Here is a 22756-nt window from a genome sequence, read left to right as displayed (position 1 = left end):
TTTTCATGATTTTTTTTACCGGATGTTGGTATCACAGTTGAGTGTTGGGACATTTTAGTGATTGGTTAAGGTACATTCGAAGATATTTTTTTTCATTATTTGGATGCCATGTAAAAATGTAAAAATGAATTATCTAAATTTTTACGTAGCGGTTTTTGAAAATTCGAAAAATTGTCAAAATGGCGTCCATTTGAATAAAAAATTGGCTGTTTTTTCAACCGAAGTCATTTTTTAGAAAACCATAAAAAACTGAAAAAATGAGATATTAAACGTAACAATTTAGATAATTTATTTTTACATGCCCATTTCAGCCATATCGGTCCACTAGATTCTGAGAAAAACGTACTACCAGTTTTAGAGAGAGAGAGCATCTACGCGCCAAACTGCCAACAGCATAATAAACACTATATTGGCATTTAAAAAATAAAAAAATCATCTTCGAATATAATCTCACCAATCACTACAGTGTCCCAACACTGACTTCATTTCCAACATTCGAAAAAACTACGAAGATCCGTTCTTCGACCTTTCAGAGTAGGGTCCCCCCTAATATAAAATTTAATTTTTTTAACAAATTTTTTTACACTCCATTTAATATGTAATTTTTTCAAAGAAATCTAATGAATTTCCAACAATTTATCGAACATCAAATTTTAATAAGACAGCCGAATTCAGAATATTTTATTTTGAAAACAGATCTATGATTCTGGAAATTTTTATTGGGATGGCAATCGGACTTTATTTACTAGTGTCGTTTGGGTTTTTTGAAAACCGTAAAACACCCAAGGGGGAGGAAATCGGGGTTTAAAAAATCTTTTTGATGCAAAATGACTTCGAATTGCATGAAAAGCCGAGATTGAGCTGAGTTTTTTATCGGAAGTTCCGTTCGAAAATTCGAAGGAAAATTTTTCCCATACATTTATTGACACTCTAAGATTCATCCTTGAAGAATATTATCTACAAAGAAAGCCAACTAAGAGATAGTTTTTTGCTTTTCGCGGGTTTAAATAGGGTTGTAATCGTAAATCAATATTATTGTTTTTTCTGAATCGCTATAATTCATTGTTTTCTGAATATCTTGTCTAATTATGATCATTGCAGTTTGCCATTGTAATGCATTTTTGAAAGAAATGTAAGCCAAAAATGCACACACAGGCATTTTACTTTTTGATATCGTACAACACTGCGGGGAGTGTTCTTACATATGTACATTATCAAGTTAGAAGTTGCCGACCGCCAGTGGGTGATTATATCCTCTGCTGCAGTGTATATAAATAAGCGCTAGCTTTCACCCCTCCTTGTCATTTCCATTTCAAGTTCGGTTTCGTAAAGTGGGCGTTTCTGAACGGTTCGCGATCGTTCGTTCCCAACTTCATATAGCGTTATTATTTGTTTTCCCAAGCGCGAATCTGTGAACTGCAAGTTCGGTTGTTTGTGTGTTTGTGTTTAATATTGATAAGCAATTGGTTAGCCGATTATATTTGGTGGACGGTGGTTACGTTTGTGGCATTCTGGAAATAAACATTTAGAGCTACGGTGGTTAGCACACCATTCCGCGGTGTTGTAGAATTTAAGACATTCGCAAAAGGCTTAGAATAGTGCAACTGTATAATCACCTCGTTACGTTGTTTTTTTAAATGAATAATTAATTAACTAAATGAAAAAAAGCTCATCGTTCATTGATAAGAAGGCTTCCTGTAGATAAATTCGAGTGGCAATGACATTGGTGTGCGCACAATAAATGATAGAACCAGTTACGCATAACGCTGTGTCATTATTTGCAGCGAGTGAACATAGTATTGATAACGATTAGGTAAAACCAAAAAATAAAACGAGAAACAATTGTTTCAAGTTCGAGTGAGAATTATTACAATCATACAGAGAAATGATGAACCCAACTGGACTTAGGAACACAATCGCTTTAGCAGTATTACACATAATTATACCCCTAAACGGAGCATGGTCTTGCTGTAAGTAAAGTTTTTATTCAACGCCAAATAAAAACATCTCTGGATCAAATTATGTTATCATCACCATTCATCGAGAACAATAAACGAAATCATGATTTGTGGATTGTATGGAGAAAAACATAAACAGGTTGAGCGGATACAAAAAAAATCACTATGATCAATTTATCATGACCTGAGCGCGAAAAAAAATCATAACAGATACTTATTTTCGGCCCCGGTTCCCGACACTCAATAAAATAGAACCTTTTACATGGAGGTGCTAGAGCTGATGATGAAACGACTGTTACCGCCGACAGCAGGAAGCATTAAATATCCCGGACAATGACTGATGAATTATTTGAACGCCTCACAAGTATTAGCGAAGATTGGCAACATAAATCTTTGATAATCCACCAAAAACTTCACGGTTTAAGTCGAAAGGACTGAGTGTATTCATCTAACAGTGTAGAGGTAAACCGATTATCACACAATTTTTAGTGTGAAGTCACAATGTCAACTTTACTCCAAAAATTGGGGTAGAAAAATTAGCTCAAACTTGATTTCTCTCCTGCAACTATTCGAGACACAAAAAAGTTTAAGAGAATTTACAATGAAAAAAACGAGAAAAAACTAACACAGTATTTTGTGGTTATATTGACGTTCAAACGACATAGCTCCTTTCTAGATACCAGCTGTTGGTTTATGGCATTTATTTTTGATTTTAATATTTGGCTAATTACTTTCCCTAACATCTTTGTAGTTATTTCACACCGTTGATGTAGAACGCTTATAAAATTGGGATCAGGCACAGCGCTGGAGACTTTAGATTTAAAAAAACCTGGTAAAATGGCATCGAAATGCGTACTCTATCTCCACAGTTTCAGTGATTACACCACTCACTTATAAGTTGTAGTATATCAATGACTCATGTCGTTTAAAATAAAATTTCAGTATATTTTTTTCATGATGATCAATTTTGAAAATTGTTAGAAACAAGTATAAGGGTATGTGCTTAAGGGCACGAAAAGAAATTTGACCTAGGACTGTGATCGTTTTAAAAAATTGTTATTTCTTTTAATTCTTCAGATGTGCTCAGGTGGCCGAGTGGTCTGCGTCACACATTATCATGCCCATCTTCCGTTGTATGGCTAACTTGTTGGGAATTGTATGGGCTATTACAAATCTGTTTTTATCAGAATTTAAAAAAAATATTTTCGAGAAAAATGAATTTTAATTGTCAAAATATTGTTTTTCAATGATTTTTTAAAATTTATTTAACACGTTGACTGCCACGTCAGTCATCGGTGACTGACACCGAGCTTACCGTTCAGGCTGCGTCAGTCACCAGTGACCAGTGTTTGGATTTCGATCAAAATCGAATGATACACAATGTGTCATGCAAGTAACCTCTCACGAACATATAACCAAATATGAGAGGATCATTCAGATACTTGTATGAATGACAGTAATCACTTGTGTAACATTACATGATTAAACCAAGAGAGGAACGAAAACTGTTGTTTGCATATTCTAGCTGTATCAAACATCGCAAACCATTTTTGAAGCCTGCATACAAGTTTGAACCGCATATATCGTCCCGCTCTACTATAGCGAAACCCACTGCACAGACAAGTGCAAAGCAATAAATGATACAAGAAAAATTACGTCATCATTCGGTCACCATTTGCGGAGAGCAACGAATGGGAAAAGAGAGCGGTGTTGCTAGTAAAACTATGCGGTCTATATGAATATACATATTTCAAGGGATAGCTGCGTTAAAAATGGAAAATATGATCTGTCTACCCTTCCCTTAGCCTCTATCGAGCTAAATAATCATATAGTTTGCACACTCTGAGACTTAAAAATCAAGATCTGCTATATTAGCTGAATATGAATCATTCGCTTCGCGTAGTACGTACGATCCTGCTGTTTCATGATGCATGGAGAGGTCGATATGCATATGTTAGAGGCAAAGAAGAAAATAAACTTTCTGCACCGAAAGCGCATATGATGGTTTTGCTTGCGTGCTGGTGTATCATGAAGTGCGAACCGATGCAGAGTTGTCTCGTTCTCTTTTGTGTCGTGATTTGCAGTACGTAACAACAAGAGGATGCCGTTGGGGGAAATGATTTGTGTATGATCATATTTGAACGAACGAAAGCGATTTTTTCAGTGGAAAACACTGCCAGTGACTGACAGTATAAAATAAGATGATAAAAGTAGAAATTTATTTCTTTTTTTCTCGCAGAAATTTCACAGCTTTCGAGCAGAAATAGCTTCTTACGATAACAAACGATGGCCCTAATACGTTCAAAAACCTCCATCGAGTAAATTCTAATTTTCCAGTATTGCGGTTCGCATTGCTGTACTATGATACCAGCGCGTGTCCTGACGGGAAAGTCGCTGTAAAACCGCGCGGTGTTAATATTTTTTAATGAAAACATAAATAATATCCTATATTTCATTCTTTAACCAACATTCTGTAAGCCTTTTAGTTTTTGAGTGATTTTTTTTAAATTATGAGTTTTGTTCATTTTTTTTCGTAAAATACTTAACTCAAAAACTATAAGAACTACTTAGTTAGAGAATGAAATGTAGGAAATGCGATAAATCATATTTATGCGCGGAACAAATGAATGTCAACCTGGAAATGGTTCTAACAAAATTTCTGTCAGCGTTAATCATTCAAAACCAGACTCACATCGAAATCATGGGAGTTATAGGGTTTAAACATTTTACAAGATCATCAACGTTCCTTTGATTCTGGTAGGTTCCTGCTGTCGACAGATAAAGGAAAGTTCGTTAGGAAGTTATCTCGCTGTTGAGGTTAAGTAGCAGCGCATAGACTATCTTTGTATTGGTGTAATCTTGCACTTTGTTTACACAATTCATTAACGGATCTGTTCGATTATTTCCATCCAGTGTCTATTGTTTAACAACGATGGAAGTCATTTTTTTTGTAAAATCAAATGAGCCGGAATCAAAGAACAGTTATGACTACCAGGGTGACCACTCGATTTCAATTTTTTCCCGGCTTTTTCCCGCATGATCTCATGAAATTCCCGATTCTCAAAAATAAAAACTCAATTATTATTGAATATTGTGTCGTTTGTTAAAAATCGATTTTTGAAACCCAATTGCGAACATATTGGGTTACTTTATTGTTTCCAAGTTCCCCATATGACAAAATATAGAACTGTGTGTATCTCAGCAACCGATTTTCAGTCGGATGTAGCGCTCAGGAGATACGGACGGGATTGTTTTTGGACTATGTGACCTGAAGCCCTTTAAAACGTATCAGATCTATCTACTTCTACTTACTCAGATTTCAAAAAGTTTCATTTATTAAAAAAGAACCACATTGATTATATCCAAACTTATTTCAAGCATGTCCCGGATACTCTATACGATCAGTTCCTGAGTTAAATAAAAATTCATAATACGACTTTTTATGCAATCGGAGATAAACAAATAATTTAAGTAAAATTAAGTAATTAAGTTACATGAACCAAATCTCATCCGCCTGCCCGAACAATCAGAATAAAAAAATCAGCAATCATGTTTATTATGTTTGTGATTCAGTAAGATATGTGGATTTGTTCAGGTTTTTATTTAAAGTAATAACCCGTGCTTAATTATTCATTGACTATCGCAAATAAAATTACACAGAAAACCTATCTTGTCAGAATAATGCTGGACAAAAATGCTTAGCAGGAATAGGAGTGTATGAAACGAGATGATGTAAATGACAAGAAGTAAGTGGTACTTTTGAATGGCCCTGAGTCTGACTCCTTTTTCGTTAAAACGAGACCCATTCTTACTCCAAAGTCTTGGTTTATTTTAAAGACTTGTTTCGACCCATATGCTGAATCTACATTTCAACTGTCAACTACTATTTCTTCAAAAATACAAATGTTTCTATTGGATGCCATAAGAAAGCCATAAGAAAAAAGACTGTAAATTGATCGTATTATGTTTATCAAGCGTTATTACTAATCTAGTTATACTTTCAACACTTTTTGAGCATTTTAATTTTCTTGTCCATCTAGGCGACATCTCTCTGGGTGTAAGCCAGCATCTTAATTTTTAGCCTCAGGTTTCTTCGCTTCTTTTTCTGCTTCCCGCATTTATTTTGCAGCGATTTCATTCTCATCTTCTTCAGTTTGCTTCGCTTTTAAGGACTTCACGTATCTTGAGTGAACATTGCACGCGTAATGGATGAGCGATTTAGTTACGATAACACTAGTAACTCCCCCTGCATTCGTGATTGCATCGTACAAGATTCCCTGTGCCGTAAGACTTTCCTCGGTTTGGTTTACTATCAAGCACTTTTCGTTGATAGACGTTTCATGGCTGGAGAAGGGTGGGTGTTATGGTCGAACATGGTTTTTTATGTGCTGATTGATTTTTGGCACCTAGAAATATGATAACGGGCCATCCACATACCACGTGAAAGTTTTTGGGAGGAAGGAGACTGACACTATAAAATGTCCAACATTTGAAACAGAATTATTTTTATTGACAAATCAGGTTCATCAATACATAATTACCTTCACTCGATTTATTTGAAACTTATTGTTGAAAAAAAAACAATATTTATTTGAAGTTTGTGAAAACATAAACATAAACGAAACTTAACCGTTATTCAATTGAATGCATGGTGAAAATGAAAACAATTTGTATTTGAAATTAATTTTGAATTAATTTTAAGTAATTGTTTATTTTTTTGTCTGTCGCAATCCGACGCTTCGAGATTCTTCCGAAGCCTCTGTCGGGCCATTTCGAGCATTTCTGGGGTGCATTTATTCAAATTAGTTTTCTTCTTGTGAGTCCCGTTAAAAAATCGTTGAAAACATTTTATAAATATTTTGAGAGCAAAACGCTGGTGCGCACTTTTGTCCCACAAGCAATATTACAACTAACCGAATTTCTAGAAAAAGCTCTTAATTTTTTTCAAAAAAACGAGTACGCATTATTATCTACTATAGAATGGAGGTTTCTTTGACAATGTATTTTCGAACTTTCCAGTTATTTTAGGTAACTAAATCGTCATCCCCAAAATTGAAAAAAAAAATGGATCAAAACAACGCAAAAGTTTTCTTTCCCCATAACTGTTCGCCACTTTAATGAATCTCGTTTATATGTGTGAACTTCTGGTGTAATAATGTGTCAAACGGATTCACTGTTACTGGCTTTTATGCTCGTTTGTTTCAAAAAGGCCAATGTGCACTTTTGCCCCGTGCGCACCTTTGCTCCGCACTACTCTACTCATTCTTATTTTATCTACACAAGCGCCAGGCAAATGTTGTTTATCGACGAATACTTCCAAGCATAACTCCATCCGTTTCCTCGCTATATCCAGAATGTTGGATATCACATCCGGGTTAATACACGTTAAGTAACGAGTGATGGGATATGTCAAAGGTGACCGTATGAACAATTTCTTTAAAAATCCGTAGTAGAACTCACGACAGCTGGTACGAAATATTAGAACATCTTTCCCGGTAATTTTGGTGGAATCCCGTGTTGTTTTGATTGCAGATTCAATTTCTATACTTCTAGGTAGCAGTAGAATGGTTTCTGTGAGTTCGAGTTCAAGAAGTGATTTAGATTTCACTTTCAGTCGTTCGGGCTTCATAATTTTCCATCTGTCGATGCTGCCATAACACAAAATTTTATAGACAATGTATCGGTTGAATGAAGGCAGTTCGAGTGAGACAGAAACAAATTGCGATAAAAACAAGACGTCCTTCAAGAGAAAGTTGTTGCATTTCGTGAGACATTTCGACGCGCTAAACCATATTCAGTCACATTTTAGAGTGCGGAAAAAAATACTGGACAAAAAAAAATCCCGACTTCATGAAGCCATTCCCGACTTTTTCCCGCATTTTTCCCGATGGATTTTGATTCCCGACTTTTTCCCGCATTTCCCGCTTCACCAATTTTCACCTTCAGTTTTCGGCCGAAGAACAGTTTTCACCGATGAAAAATACTTTCTTCGCATTTCTTCACGGCTTGCAATGCTGAATAAAACCAATTCGCTTATTTAATACTTTGGATATCACATCAGAATGTATCGAACTTTTTGAGATAACTCTTTAGATTGTATGGTTTTGTGTAGGCAGCTAAAGATGGTATGGTTCATTATCGTTCTCGCGAGAACAATACACAAGCTGGTCATATGTCGACATTTGTGTACTTATTTCCAACGCATGTTATACATCTCTACTTCTATACACTCACTGCAGCCATAGACCAACAATGATTACGTGTGTTTTGTACACAAACACTCTTCAACTAACGATACGGAAGCCGATGCGAACAAAAGCAAAATAGAAACTGAGGTTGAATATAGCTTATTTGTTTCTTTCATAAAGGCTTTAAACTTTGGCAGTGTATTCACTTCTAGCCTTGAGAAAAACCTTTTTGGAAAACTAACTAACTATCTAAACTATCGACTTTGAGAAAGGGAGTTTCGCCATCGGTTCCGTCCGAACGATAGCTGGATGACTGATAAATCGTGCATCTCTGCATCGTTTTGGGTTCTTCTTCCTTACACGGTGAACAGCTACGATTGTATTCGCAGTTGTATGATTCAAATTGTATTTCGCTGCTTCTTTAGTCGCTGATATTGAACGGTATAATTTGAGGAGCCCAAATTGGGCCGATCAAAACGTGGAATTTAGCGCGTTTCAATAATACTTAATATTTAACAAATAATCAATAGTTTGTTTTAAAAATATATATGTTTTATATAGCGTACTTCATAATCGTGAAAATCCAAGATGGCGGCCGCTACAAAATGGTGGATCACATATTTTCTCAAAACCTCATCGATATGGGTTTTCCAAAACCCCATCACTATGGGTATCAAATGAAAGGGCTTGATTAGAAGAACACATTTATTTATGAAAAATGCAAATCCATGATGGCTGCCACCACAAAATGATGTCATATATATATTTTTTTTCAAAACTCTATCAATATGGGTATCAAATGAAAGGACTACACTAGTAGAACACAATTATTTATGAAAAATACAAATCGAAGATGGCTGCCACTAAAAAATGGCGGACTATATATTTTCTCAAAACCTCATTAATATGGGTATCAAATAAAAGGGCTTGACTAATAGAATATGGTTTTTTATGAAAAATCCAAATCCAAGGTGGCCGCAATCACGAAATAGCAAATTACTTTATTTAACGGTTCTATTGACCTTGAACTGTTTGTATCTATGTTTGTATGTCTGTAGGGTTGTCCCACATTAATAGAAATTTGACCAATAGGAACTGGCCGAATTTATAAAACACCTTTATCTCTATTGTCATTTTAAACTGCTCTTCTTGAAAAATCCAATTTGGCCGCCGCTACAAAGTAGCTGATTCCATATCTTCTCAAAAAAAAAGGTTGATTGAGATATGTGTATCAAACGAACGAACTTGACTTGGAGAACACACTATGTATTTCTGCAATCCACTCAATATGGGTATCAAATGAAATTATTTGACTGATAGAATACAGTACGATGGTTTTATTGTAGAGAAATATTCTAATGAAATAGATAATGTACTAAAAACTAAAAAATAAAATAAGTAAAAAAACTTTTTAAGTTGAACGGTTTAATTGTGATTAAACATAATAATGTAGAAAATAATTAGACAAGTAGCAGTTAGCAGTTATCACACCTCTCTTTCATTAGTCTAGGGCATTGGTAAGAATAAAATAAAATCGTGGGGCACGTTGGATTTCCATTATCCACAATTAGCGACTTCATTATATGTCCCACGATTTTATTTTAGTCTTATCAATGCGCTAGACTGATGAGGCAGAGGTGTGATAACTGCTAACTGCTACTTGCCTAATTATTTTCTAGCTTTTAGTACATTATTATGTTTAATCACAATTAAACCTTAAACTTAAAAAGTTTTTTTTACTTATTTTTTTTCTGGTAGAACATGGAATTAAAAATATAACACTGCGGCTTGTTTAGTTTCAAGTTTTATACCCGAACAATGGGTAGAATTTTTCAAAGTTCTTTGCAAATGTGATGAAAGTGATGAATTTGTTGTGGACTCGTTTTCCGCTTTATGTTTATCTTTGGACTTATTGTGCGATATGTTTCCAATTCGCATAATTTCTAGTGGACTCAGACAATTCTTAATCTCTCGAGCAGCTGTAAACAAACATTCGTATAGCAACGTTGTAATAGAATGTTAGTAATCATCAGATTACGCTAAGCTGCCCGGAAACTAATTTGAGTGTACAATTATATCAATCGCCAAAATAATTGTTAAAGAATTTACACCATCCAGAGATAATTTACACTCGCTTATCTCACGCATATGATCACAAATGGTGGACGAATCACTCGCGTCATAATAAATCACGATGACGGTGATTTTTGTATGAGTATCAAGGCACAGAGAAGCAAAACAAATCCGATCGAAAGAGGAAGCACATGCTGCTACGTCTGCTGCTGCTGCAGACGGGGGTTTTTCTGCCGAATGCTCTCCAGACTTTCGAACGGATGGGGGGAGGGGGGGGGCTTGTTGGTGTGCGATGGGCTACCTATGCGTGCGTAACGGAACACATTTCACCACCCTAGAAAACGCAATCTCCTTTGGGCGACCGTGAACACATAAATTCAGTTACTCATGATCCTGGAGGTGCTCGTCAGTGTTGTTTTAGGTAATACGGTTACTGAGTACTGAGCATCGAATCAGTACTGTGTTATGAGCGTCTGGTTTAATCAGATACCGCTGGCAGTCGTGTGTTGTTCGTTTGCTGCGATGGACGGAGTGGAGGCGGCAGGAGTGATTTGTGGTAAATTTAAGAGCAAAAAGTGTGCATTAAACACATTGAAGTGGCGGGATGTTTTCTTGATTGAAGTTTGAATGGAAAAAAAATACGTGGTGACCCCCGCTTAATGATAATTGAGGCGACGTTTAATTCGGGCTGTAATAAACGATATGTTGTGGGAAGCACACGACGACTAAATACTACCGGTTAGCAGTTGTGTCGAAATGTACGGTTTTGTGGCAATTGTGATGGAGCTTTCGAAGCATGAATACACAACTGTGAACAATAGTTTGTTTTTACCAGATGTCATTAACGTTATCGAGGAAGTTTGGTGATCTTCATTTGGCGGCCCTTGTGAGAGTTCCAGATTTGGTTCTCGGCTCAGTAAGGGGATTTTTGATGCAAGGGAGCCTTAATTTGCACATATGCGTATAGAATATGCGTGTAAATCTGATCCAACCGAAAACGTTGAGATAGTGAAATGACACTCCAACTCGAAAAATCTCAGCAAATAATAATACAATAGACGAACTTCATGCCAACTCGTCTTAGGAGTTGGCAGTACCATCTCAAAAAGTAGTGAAACGTTGTGGGTGTAAAGACATGGATCATTTAGGCAACTTTGCATACTTGAAATATTCGAAAAACAATTAGACTACTTTTTGGAAAAAGCCAAGAGTGAAATTTAGGAAATTGTTTAAATTTTCACAAAAAATTACCATCAAAATTTTGGAAAAAAATTCGCTGACAAAAAAGTTATTTTAAAAATTAAAATTCATTTTTCTCAAAAACGTATTTTGTTAAAATTCCCAAGAATCTATATATATATATATAAATGGATTTCTGTCTGTTTGTCTGATTCTTATGGACTCGGAAACTACTGAACCGATCAACACAAAAATTGGTATGTAGGGGTTTTTGGGGCCGGGGAAGGTTTTCGTGATACGGATACGTGATACGGTGGTTAGATACTCCTCCCCCTTCTCGTATTAAAAATATTACACATATTTCCACCAAAAATATTCCAACCAAACATGAAAACCGAAAATTTTCGGAAAATTCGGAAAATTAAATTCCCATATGTTCTACGCACGATGAAACGCACTCCTATTTCTTCTTCTATCTATACCAATAAAAAAGTATCGCCGAATGTGATGATAAGAGCAAAACTCGAGGAAGGAGTTGTCCGATTTAGGGCTGTCTTTATTCCATCATATTTTCTGTATAAAACATTTATTCCATGTAACGGAGAAACATGTTATTTGCAAGTGGTTGGAAAATCTTGAACGAGAATTGTGTCTGAAAATAATCTGATATTATAATGATGAGTTTTGTTAGAAATACTAGGAATTTTATAGTGAAACGTAAATTGGGTCGATTAGAAGATCGATCAATGAACAGTTCTGCGATTAGACCCATTAACTTGCTCATAGTAAGAGAACGTGAATGTTTGAAGGTATTGATAACAAAAAACAAATTTTAGGCGGGACGAAGTTTGCCGGGTCACCTAGTATATATATAAATAGCCCTTACGATTTCCAACAAGTCGTCCATACATTGGAAGATGGGCACTTTTACAGGTAAAAAGTTTTTCTAACAACAACTTTTTCATGTTTTCTTTGAAGAAAATACAACTTATCTTAATTTTGTTTATAGTCATGATAGCGATATAGTATATTCGACAAAGTTTTAGATCTTGCTAAAATATAAACTTTTGTTGAAGACATCAACTTTCTATCTTTTATATTTTTTGGAATGTATGTCATTTTTGTATGTATATGACATATCCCATAAGCCTCTTGAAAAAATAATGTTTTGCTCGTAACATTTTTGTGTGTAAATTCTCACGTTTGACATGTTCTTGACACGTTTCTAAATAGAGAAAAGTTAGCAGAGCATTTAAAATGCGATTTTTTATACAAAAAAATGTTACGAATTGAACATTAGTAGCATTTTTTCAAAGAAAAACATGAAAAAGTTGTTGTTCGAAAAACTTTTTCCATGTAAATGTGCCCATCGTCCGATGTATGGAAAACTTCTTGGAAATTTTAAGGGCTATTTATATCTATTTCTTTTAGAATTTCGAAAGCATGTTTTCGAGAAAAATGAATTTTAATTTTCAAAATATTTTTTTTCAATGAATTTTTTTTCCAAAAAAAATTGTTTGATAATTTTTAATGAAAACCAAAATAATTTCCTACATTCCATTCTTTGACTAAAACTTTGATATTTTTTTTATTTTGAGTTTTTTCAACTTTTTTTTCAAAAAATCTTAATTTAAAAACTATAACATGTACAAAAAGATGGTCAGAGAATGAAATGTAGTAAATTACTCAGGTTTTCATTAAAAATTATCAAAGAATTTTTTGGAAAAAAAATTTATTGATAAAAAAGTATTTTGTAAATAAAAATTCATTTTTCTCGAAAACAAATTTTAAAATTCTGAAAAAATAGATATAAATACCCTTAGAATTTCCAAAATGAAAAATGAATTTTAATTTTTAAAATAACTTTTTTTTCAGCGAAATTTTGGTATTTTTCGTAAAAATTTCAACAATTTCCTACATTTCATCCTTTGACATGAATTTTGTAGGTATCATAGTTTTTAAGTGACAAATTTTTATAAAAATTTAAGAAAAAAAATTTGGATTTTTCCAAAAAGTAGTCTTTTTCGTGTTTTTCGAATATTTCAAGTATGCAAAGTTGCTTAAATGACCCATGTTTTTAAACCCACAACGTTTCACTACTATCTGAGATGGTGCTGCCAACGGCCAGTCGAATTGGCATGAAATTCGTCAGTAATTACTCAGCAAGATGGATGAGTATGGAGAGTGATTTCAGCAGAACTGATAGCGAAAACAAATTTGTTTTGCGGAAGCACGTAGAGTTATATGGTAAAGCAAGGAAAAGTAGAGAACACATGGTAGCTATTATTGACATAACTTTGGTCAATTGAATCTGTTGCAATTTGTTTTGTTGCAATAATTTAGAACTCGTAAACTACAGTTATTACAGCAAAATTAATCTCTTATTCCATTTACAACATCGTAACAATATTCTAACTTCCAACTTACTCCATTAAAGTTCACACTTGTCCTTCACTCCATGAAATCATTTCTACGAAATGCCGAGCGTATTTGCAAGATTCAATAGCGCATGAAACTGCTTTTTCGTTTTTTTTTACATAAGAATACTTCTTTGATTTTTATATAGGGAGTCACTCTACGAAATTGAAAATGAGACATGTAACAAAAGTTTAAGAGATTTCAAATACATATTACGCAGCATTGATGCTGTGATATATGGCATACAGTATACTATTAACATAACCATTTGTCTAAGGCTAAGGAATAAAATAGGTATGTTTTTCAATTTTATTTGACACTCGCAATCCCCCGCAACACGTCTTTTGCAAACAGTTCAGGCATTAAATTGCATAGTATGTTTTTTTTCGTGCTAACCTTTTTTATAAAGTGAATCAATGCGTATCAACAATTTTTCTCTGATAAGCAGACACTTGCCAGAGGGCAGAATTAATAGGAGGTAATTGATTTTTTCTTGATTCGCTAAAAACTAAAAAAAATCTGTTACCTATTCGCATAAAAAGTAGGTAGAAGCATATGGCGAGCATTCTCTGGGCAAATCTCAATGTTATGGGTGGTTCGAATAGTTTAAAAGTAGAAAATTTAATGTAAAGACGATGAAGGTGGAAACCACCGAAAAACTATGGAACTGTTAAAAGTGAACGTTACCGAGAACAATTCATCGAATTGAACCGTGCTTTACTCCAAAAACGACCGAAATATTAGGAAAGACAACTCAGAGTTTTGTTTCTATAACCATGCCCTGTCACATCGAGTAAGACCGATCGAGGAAACGATCGACCTAGATTCACCAGCCTTGTTCCTTCTGATTACCATTTTTATTCATTCTTCGCAGCTTCCAATGGCTATTATTTCGTTTAAAATATTGTTAACCATTCGAGAACAATAAACGTGTATTTGTATGTCGGTTTCATGTTTATACATCTGGTATGTATTTCATAGAAATAGGAATCACTAGGGAAGATTTAGTGCATTTAGGCTCAGATCCTTATACTATTTTACAAGATGTGATTACTTTTGGAATCTACCAAAAAACTTTTTTTTATATTTGAGTAGAAATGCAAAGATCACTTTAAAATATTTGCTCATTCAACCATTCCATGTTAAATCGATATGGTGGTTCACAGATTTGGTAGAAGAAGTTGGTAGTTTTCTTGATTATCGCAAAATTTTAGACTCGTACTTTTATTTTTTTCCATTTTCATTTTAGAGTGGTTCCAAAATCCATTTTTTCCCTTTTTACAAAAAGTTATTTTTATCATAAAATTACAGCCAAAATACTAAAAAAACACTACACTCGCAGAAATATTACGTTTCGCTTTCGTAATTATTGTTCGTTTTTGCTCATTATAGTTTACATGGTTTTGAAATAGAGGGTGCAATATTTTTTAATATTTTTCCTTGAAAGCTGGAGCTTTTTACATAACATATCCAAAAATCGGAGGCATTTTGTTCCGTTTTTGAGTTATGATTTCTCAAAGACAACATGTTTTCTGGCCTCGTTCAATATTCCTATGCGACTATTTTAATTTGTGCCACATGGAAAAAGACTTTGGTATAGATGCGGAATGAAACTCTTTCGTCACATGCACATGGAAAAGGCCCATGTGACGCTTTAGGAAGACTCTTGAAACGGAATGCTGCTAAAGCAAGTTTCGGAGCATCATATTACAACTACAAAAGAACATTATACAAAATATGAACCATGATGATGTATTTGGAAAAGTTGTTGGAAATTATAAGCAAATTCATAAAATTTCATGAACATGACGGTATAACACGATAAACATATTAAAAGGGATTATTTACTATAAAAAAGACAATAAATTAGAAATATTTTTTCAAATATTTCGAGAATGGCTACATTTAGAAGGAGATTGATAATATCCTTTTTTTGTTTTAAATCACATCAAGATTCATAATTTGTGGCTAAAAATGATTGTTGACATACAAAAATTCGAAGTTTCGAAAATTCCTAAAAATTCGATGTTCCACAAAGTTCGTCAAAAATAGTTTTACCATCTTGGGCCCATTTTTTAAATTTTCTACATGACATGACTATTTTGTATGAAAAAAAAAAAAATATGTTTTTTGGATATTGCAAATTGAATAAAAAAAAGAGTACTAATTTTTTTTCTCCGTGTACATTTTTTTTCATATTCAACCATCAATACTCTATAACTCTTTCTAAGACACTATTTCGGTACGACTCATAGTTTTTGAGATATAAATTATCAAAGATTTTTGTTACTAAAATCGATACGCCCTTTTCGAAAGTTACGCTTGAGTCAAAAAAATCCCAATTGCTGTGAAAAACTCCTGGTCCTCCAACCCAAACGGAATACACACTTTCATTGAAATCAAAAATACAAATTTTTAAAATCTGCATTTTTAGGACGATTTCATTTGGAATTGCTGAAATGCACTATGGTTTTTTTTTCAAATTATAAAGCAATAGAAAGAAAACTTAGAACCCCTTATGATAATGTGAAGCAAATTTCCGGAACTTAGTTACATCATAGTTTGAGGCCGGAAAATGAAAATCATATTTTAGTGAAATGATCTTCGTTCTCGCAGGAAGAACATTCCGTAAAAGTAACTTTAAGTATGTGTTATATTTAGAATAAAAAATACGTGAAAATATAACTAATGAACTAATTTCATATTTTGTAATATTGAATCTAATCAAAATGGATATCTGTATGGAGTTGTTTATAGTCCGGGAAAGATAGTATCTACATTCAAGCTAAGTAATTTATGAGACTCACCTTAGCAATGATCGAAATTGATTCAAGTTTCTACGAATAACATGACAGTATAGGATTAGAAATCATAATGAGTGTTGATACACATTTAGACATGAAATTTAGAATTATTTCTGAGGCAAAAAAATGTTTGCTGAATTGACGTGTCTGGCATCTGAAAACATAAGAAAGGATGGGAAAAGACGGACACTACAAGGGAAAGATGGATACTTGGGGTAAGAAAGATGGACACTATCTGAAAAGTTATATTTTGAAATTCAAGTTGATGTACTCAACTGGTTTTCGAGGTCTTCAAAAAGGTTACAAATTATTGAACAAAAAGGCTTGACTAAAATCATCTAGAAGGCCTTTCTAATTTTTCTCATTTTTTCATGTCTTAAATAGCTTCCGGCATCCGGAATGACAGATTCGGATTACGTTTTCAAAACTGCTAAGCTAGGCTTTTCCAGCCAGTTGAGTTGGTTTATTGAACGAATGCTCCGTTCTTTTCGGTCAGCTCGAAAGCCAATTCTCTGATTTCCGTCATAGAATCTCACCTCTAGGTCGAGAAAATGTAAATACTTACAACGATTCCGTCACTACCATTTGTTTTTTCTTGCTCATGCTGCTGACTGAAAATTGTCAGAAGTGGACTGTGATGCTGTGGTGCTGTGGTGAAAAATTAGAATTTTCGAAGTGCCGTATGAGTGTTTTTCTTGGAATGTTGGAATTCAACCCTGTGTTCACGGGGGACCCGACCTGGGGTGACATTGCGCATTTCGAAACGAGTGATTTTTGTTCGTTTCGACCATTTTGACATGCCTTTGACCAGCTTAAAAAATATTAGCCTTAGGGCTAGTCCATTTTCGTAAATTTCTTGAAATTTCAAATGATTCCCATGACCAGAATTCCAAGACTCCGCCATCTCAGAATATTCTTGTAGGATGGTGTGCTTCTAATACAAATGAAAAATTGTCATTCCATCGCCTCTAAAAAATATTAGCCTTAGGACTAGTCCATTTTCGTAAATTTCTTGAAATTTCAAATGGTTTCCATGACCAGATGGGTCAATACCAAGACTCCACCATCTCAGAATATTCTCGTAAGATGAGGAGCTTCTAATTCAAATGATAAAACTGTTATTCCATCGGCTACAAAAAATACTACAAGAAGAAGCTACAAGAAGTTATTTTATTGGTATCTTTTTATTGGTATCTTCACCGACATGAGCAAATTGTGTAAAAAAATCGCTTAGCTTCAAGCAAATCGCATAAAAAATCGCGTAATTTTGAGCGAATAGCGTAACACAAAAAATCGCATAAAAAAGTGTACTTGTAAATAACATGTTTCTCCGTAACATGGAATACATGTTTGATACAGAAAATAAAATAAAATGAAGCTCAAATCGGACTATTCCTTCCTCGAGTTTTGTGCTTACCAACACATTTGGCGATTAATTTTAATTTATATAGTTAGAAGTCGATATAGGAGTGCGTTTTATCACATTAAAATCCATTTCAACTTTCGAACACAGGTCAATTTCATTAGCGCAAACATCAAATGGACTAAAAGCGCTTATCACGATGTAATTGTAGGACATTTGGGAGTTCAATTTTCGAATTTTCCTATTTTCATTCAGAGTTTTCCGAGTATTTTTAATTGACATGTTTGGCTGTTAATTTGATTGGTAGAAATATGTATAATATTTGTATGGGACCCTCCTTATCCTTCGAGAGGAGGGAGGGGTGTCAAACCATCATAGAAACATTTCTTATACTACAGGGGAACTTCGATAATTTTCGAATTCCAAAGGAATAATTTTTTGAATATATTTTTTTTGAAGAACAATAAATTATTTGTAATTTGATACAAAAGCTTGTTTTGTACCTTTAACCAATCCCGAAATACAACTGTTTTGAGATTCCGGATTCTGAATGAATCAAACTTTAATGAACAGTACGAAGGGAAACATTATGAGAAAGGTGGGCTTCGTCTTCTAGTTAATTTATTCATTAACCTTACTCAAACAGCAACACAATAAAATAATAAGCTATGTTTCTGAGTTCTTTGTTATGCTTCGATATAACGTACAATTCGATGCAACGTACAATTTTGAAAGTAAAATATACGTTATATCGAAGTTACCCTGTATTAATACTATTAAATGCACATTTCAATTTTGGTTCCATTTGCTCTATTAATTTTCGAGTTATGCTGAAGTTTGTGTTTTGTTAGTGTGGGAGCACACCTGGCCTGGTTCGTGATGTTTTTGTTTGGTCAGACCAACTAGTCACACCTGAGTGTATCAATGTTAGCGAAGGTGTATTTTGTTTTTGAAACAGAATGTAAAACAGACGCTTCGCGCTAGTTATTCGTAATTTATGCCACATGATGTGCAGATCAGTTACGAATATCATTAATATAGGCAAATCACGGTAAAAATAGTAAACATCAAATTAGAAAACGACTTTCAATGAGTTTCAGGAGGAATGCAAATAGTAAATGTTAGCTTCGAACCAATATTCTATATTAACCTTGTGTGCTCGAGAGCTCATCTATGAAGACAATGTAAATAATTGCGTTTTTGTAATGTTATGGTCACTTTTCTCTGACGTTGCATGAAAAAATATAAAATTTCAAATTAACCAAAAGTCGAAAAGTAGAAAAAAGGGGGTCTTCGTAGCCTAATTGGTTGCGTGTCCGCTACTAAGCGAACGATCATGAGCTCATAACTCAGGGCCCCTCAACTGACCATCTTAGTGTGTTATTCTAGCTACTATGTCCACGCAACAATCATCATGTGTCGGTAATCCCAGTCCCTTACTGCTCACATTTTCGGTCTGCTGCATCGGTAATTGGCACTATTAATAACGCATCAAAGGAAGCTTCATATCAACAGTCCCGCTGTGAACAGCCCAACTGTGAATATTCGAACAATAGCAATATTCTTGCGCCGAAAAAGGCGACATGTGTTGTGTATCGATAGAATTGGAATTCTCTTACGTCTAAACGACTTCTGTATTATAGATTAAAAACAAATGTTTATCGATATATAGCGATACCCTTACGCCTCAAAATGGTAACAGTGTAGTATACAACAGAAATAATCTTAGGATAAAAAAATGTACACGAATGAATTCGACTCTGTTAGAGCTGGATTGCTAAGTGAGCCAAAAAAAATAATTGTTGGTATAAAAAAAAAGTTGAAACCGGGCGGCTGGAAACGTGGATATTTTTTTATGGTCCTGGTACTCTAACAGCTTATTTTTATATCAAAAAATCAATTAGAGTCAACCGATCGTCAAAGGTGCCAATTAAATAATACATAATAATAATACATTTTTATTCTTTCTTTATTAAATATATTTTCAGCCTAAGAATAATACATTTTATCGTTGATTACTGGCGTTGACGACTGGCCTGCTAGCACTGTTTGGATTGTCATGCGACTAAATAAAGGGTGTGTCACATCAAATTGCATCACGGAAAAAACGCTGTAGAAATTCGCCCAGTAGACCGATCCTTTTGAAAATTTTAATCAGTAAAATATAAACTATTAAACAACTTTTGGCATTTTCTTTTTATTCATACTTCGAGCCCAACCCCGTATGCTCGCACCTTCCTCTTTACCCCGTCCATAAGGTTCTGTACAACGTCAGGTTGTAGTTTTTTTTGAACAGAAATCCATTTTCTCTTGAAGTCCGCCTCCGATTTGACAACTTTTGGGTTCTTCCGGAGGGCCTGCTTCATAATCGCCCAATATTTCTCTATTGGGCGAAGCTCCGGCGCGTTGGGCGGGTTCATTTCCTTTGGCACGAAGGTGACCCCGTTGGCTTCGTACCACTCCAACACGTCCTTTGAATAGTGGCACGAAGCGAGATCCGGCCAGAAGATGGTCGGGCCCTCGTGCTGCTTCAATAGTGGTAGTAAGCGCTTCTGTAGGCACTCCTTAAGGTAAACCTGCCCGTTTACCGTGCCGGTCATCACGAAGGGGGCGCTCCGCTTTCCGCAAGAGCAGATCGCTTGCCACACCATGTACTTTTTGGCAAACTTGGATAGTTTCTGCTTGCGAATCTCCTCCGGAACGCTGAATTTGTCCTCTGCGGAGAAGAACAACAGGCCCGGCAGCTGACGAAAGTCCGCTTTGACGTAGGTTTCGTCGTCCATTACCAGGCAATGCGGCTTCGTCAGCATTTCGGTGTACAGCTTCCGGGCTCGCGTCTTCCCCACCATGTTTTGCCTTTCGTCGCGGTTAGGAGCCTTCTGAACCTTGTATGTACGCAGGCCCTCCCGCTGCTTGGTCCGCTGGACGAATGAACTTGACAAATTCAGCTTATTGGCGACATCCCAGACCGAACTTCTCGGATCACGTCTAAACTGCTTAACTACGCGCTTGTGATTTTTTTCACTGACGGAGCATCCATTTTTGCCGTTCTTCACCTTCCGGTCGATGGTTAGGTTCTCGAAGTATCGTTTTAGTACTCTGCTGACCGTGGATTGAACGATTCCCAGCATCTTACCGATGTCCCGATGTGACAACTCCGGATTCTCGAAATGAGTGCACAGGATTAATTCACGACGTTCTTTTTCGTTCGACGACATTTTTCCAAATTTACGAAAAATTGACAGTGAAGCATGGCCAACGTGATCTTTACACTCTTATCTGATTATAAGCGAAAGCTGAAGATATAATTCCTAAAAATTTAATTTCTACAGCGTTTTTTCCGTGATGCAATTTGATGTGACACACCGTTTATTTTCATTCTTTAAATTTATTTCGATATTTTTTTTATATAATGATAATCATATTTCATATATATTCACAGAAATCCACAGCTTAATCGATCTCAATCTATTGTGTCCTAACAGTGCCCTATGTAACGCGAGAAGCATGGGACGCAATGCCTCCACGATCCGTGGAGAAATTCCCCGGCCCGATTCCGTACGTAATCATTCACCACTCATACGAGCCAGCTGCCTGCTTCGATTATCAGGAGTGCCGAAAAGCTATGCAGAGTATGCAACGGTTCCACCAACTCGATCGAGGCTGGAACGACATCGGATACAGTTTCGCGGTGGGAGGTGATGGCCGGGTATATCAAGGGCGGGGCTTCAACGTGGTTGGTGCTCATGCTCCAAGGTACAACGACAAAAGCGTTGGGATTTGTATGATCGGTGATTGGAGATGTGAGTTTTTACTTCCAATGGTTGCATTTTCGGTAGTGTCTAATCATTCTTCAAATTCTCCAGTTGACCTGCCACCCAAAAATATGCTACTAGCAGTGCAGAGTTTCATTGATTACGGAGTCCGGCACAACATAATAGCAGCTAACTATACCTTGATCGGTCATCGACAAGTCCGACCCACTGAATGTCCGGGAGACAGGCTGTACAAGGAGATCCAGACATGGCCCCACTATTCGCCAATGCTGGATGTAGTCGACCCTAACAGTATTAGAACATAGATCGAATTTTAGTGATAAATTTTATCAAAAAGCAATACATACACCAAATATTATTAGTTTTGAAAACAATATCACAATTCCCAAAATAACATTATTCTCATTGTAACAAGTGCAAGTCCCTTTTACCGTTTTGTTCTCAGAGTTGCAGATCGTAAAACAAATGCGACAAAAGTAGCATTTGCGGCATTCGCTACTTTTGTTTTTGACGTAGGATTATGTCTTTCGGGAACATATTGGAGGTACAAATTGGAAAACTATTGTGGGTCAGACGAAAAGTTCATTGTCGGTTCCCTATTTCGGTGGGGACTTAACGTGTTAATTTAGTTTATCAAACACTAGCTGACCCGGCAAACTTCGTCCCACCCAAAATTTGTTTTTTTATCAATACCTTCAAACATTCACGTTTTCTTACTAAGCGCAAGTTCATGAGTCCAATCGCAGAACTGTACATTGATTGATCTTCTAATCGACCCCGTTGAATTTACCTTTTACTAAAAAAATCCTAGTACTTCTAACAAAACTCATCATTATAATACCAGATTATTTTCAGACACAATTCTCCTTCAAGATTTTTCAATCACTTGCAAATAACATGTTTCTCCGTTACATGGAATAAATGTTTTATACAGAAAATATGATAGAATAAAGACAGACCCCTCCTCTCTTCTCCCCTTAGAGAGGGGGAGGAGTGT

At 35.4% G+C, this 22756-nt stretch overlaps 2 protein-coding genes across 5 annotated transcripts in view; one reads left to right on the top strand and one right to left on the bottom strand.

The window, feature by feature from the left end:
• Positions 1-22756, bottom strand: part of LOC129774740 (trichohyalin) — an 80566-nt gene that overhangs the window by 22495 nt on the left and 35315 nt on the right. The window lies entirely within an intron of this gene.
• LOC129774741 (peptidoglycan-recognition protein LB) lies at positions 1316-22112 on the top strand. 3 transcript variants are annotated; one of them, XM_055778669.1, is made up of 3 exons: positions 1316-1970; positions 21469-21786; positions 21850-22112. In XM_055778669.1, exons 1-3 carry the CDS (start codon positions 1886-1888, stop codon positions 22062-22064), a joined length of 618 nt encoding a protein of 205 aa, XP_055634644.1. In that variant the 5' UTR covers positions 1316-1885; the 3' UTR covers positions 22065-22112. The 3 variants fall into 3 exon arrangements, with proteins under 3 accessions (XP_055634644.1, XP_055634645.1, XP_055634643.1); XM_055778670.1 differs by having other exon boundaries at positions 21426-21786; XM_055778668.1 differs by lacking the exon at positions 1316-1970 and adding an exon at positions 10541-10775.

The sequence above is a fragment of the Toxorhynchites rutilus genome, chromosome 3 (genome assembly GCF_029784135.1).
Source record: "Toxorhynchites rutilus septentrionalis strain SRP chromosome 3, ASM2978413v1, whole genome shotgun sequence".
NCBI lineage: Eukaryota > Metazoa > Arthropoda > Insecta > Diptera > Culicidae > Toxorhynchites > Toxorhynchites rutilus.
This window is presented reverse-complemented; position numbering and strand designations above follow the sequence as displayed.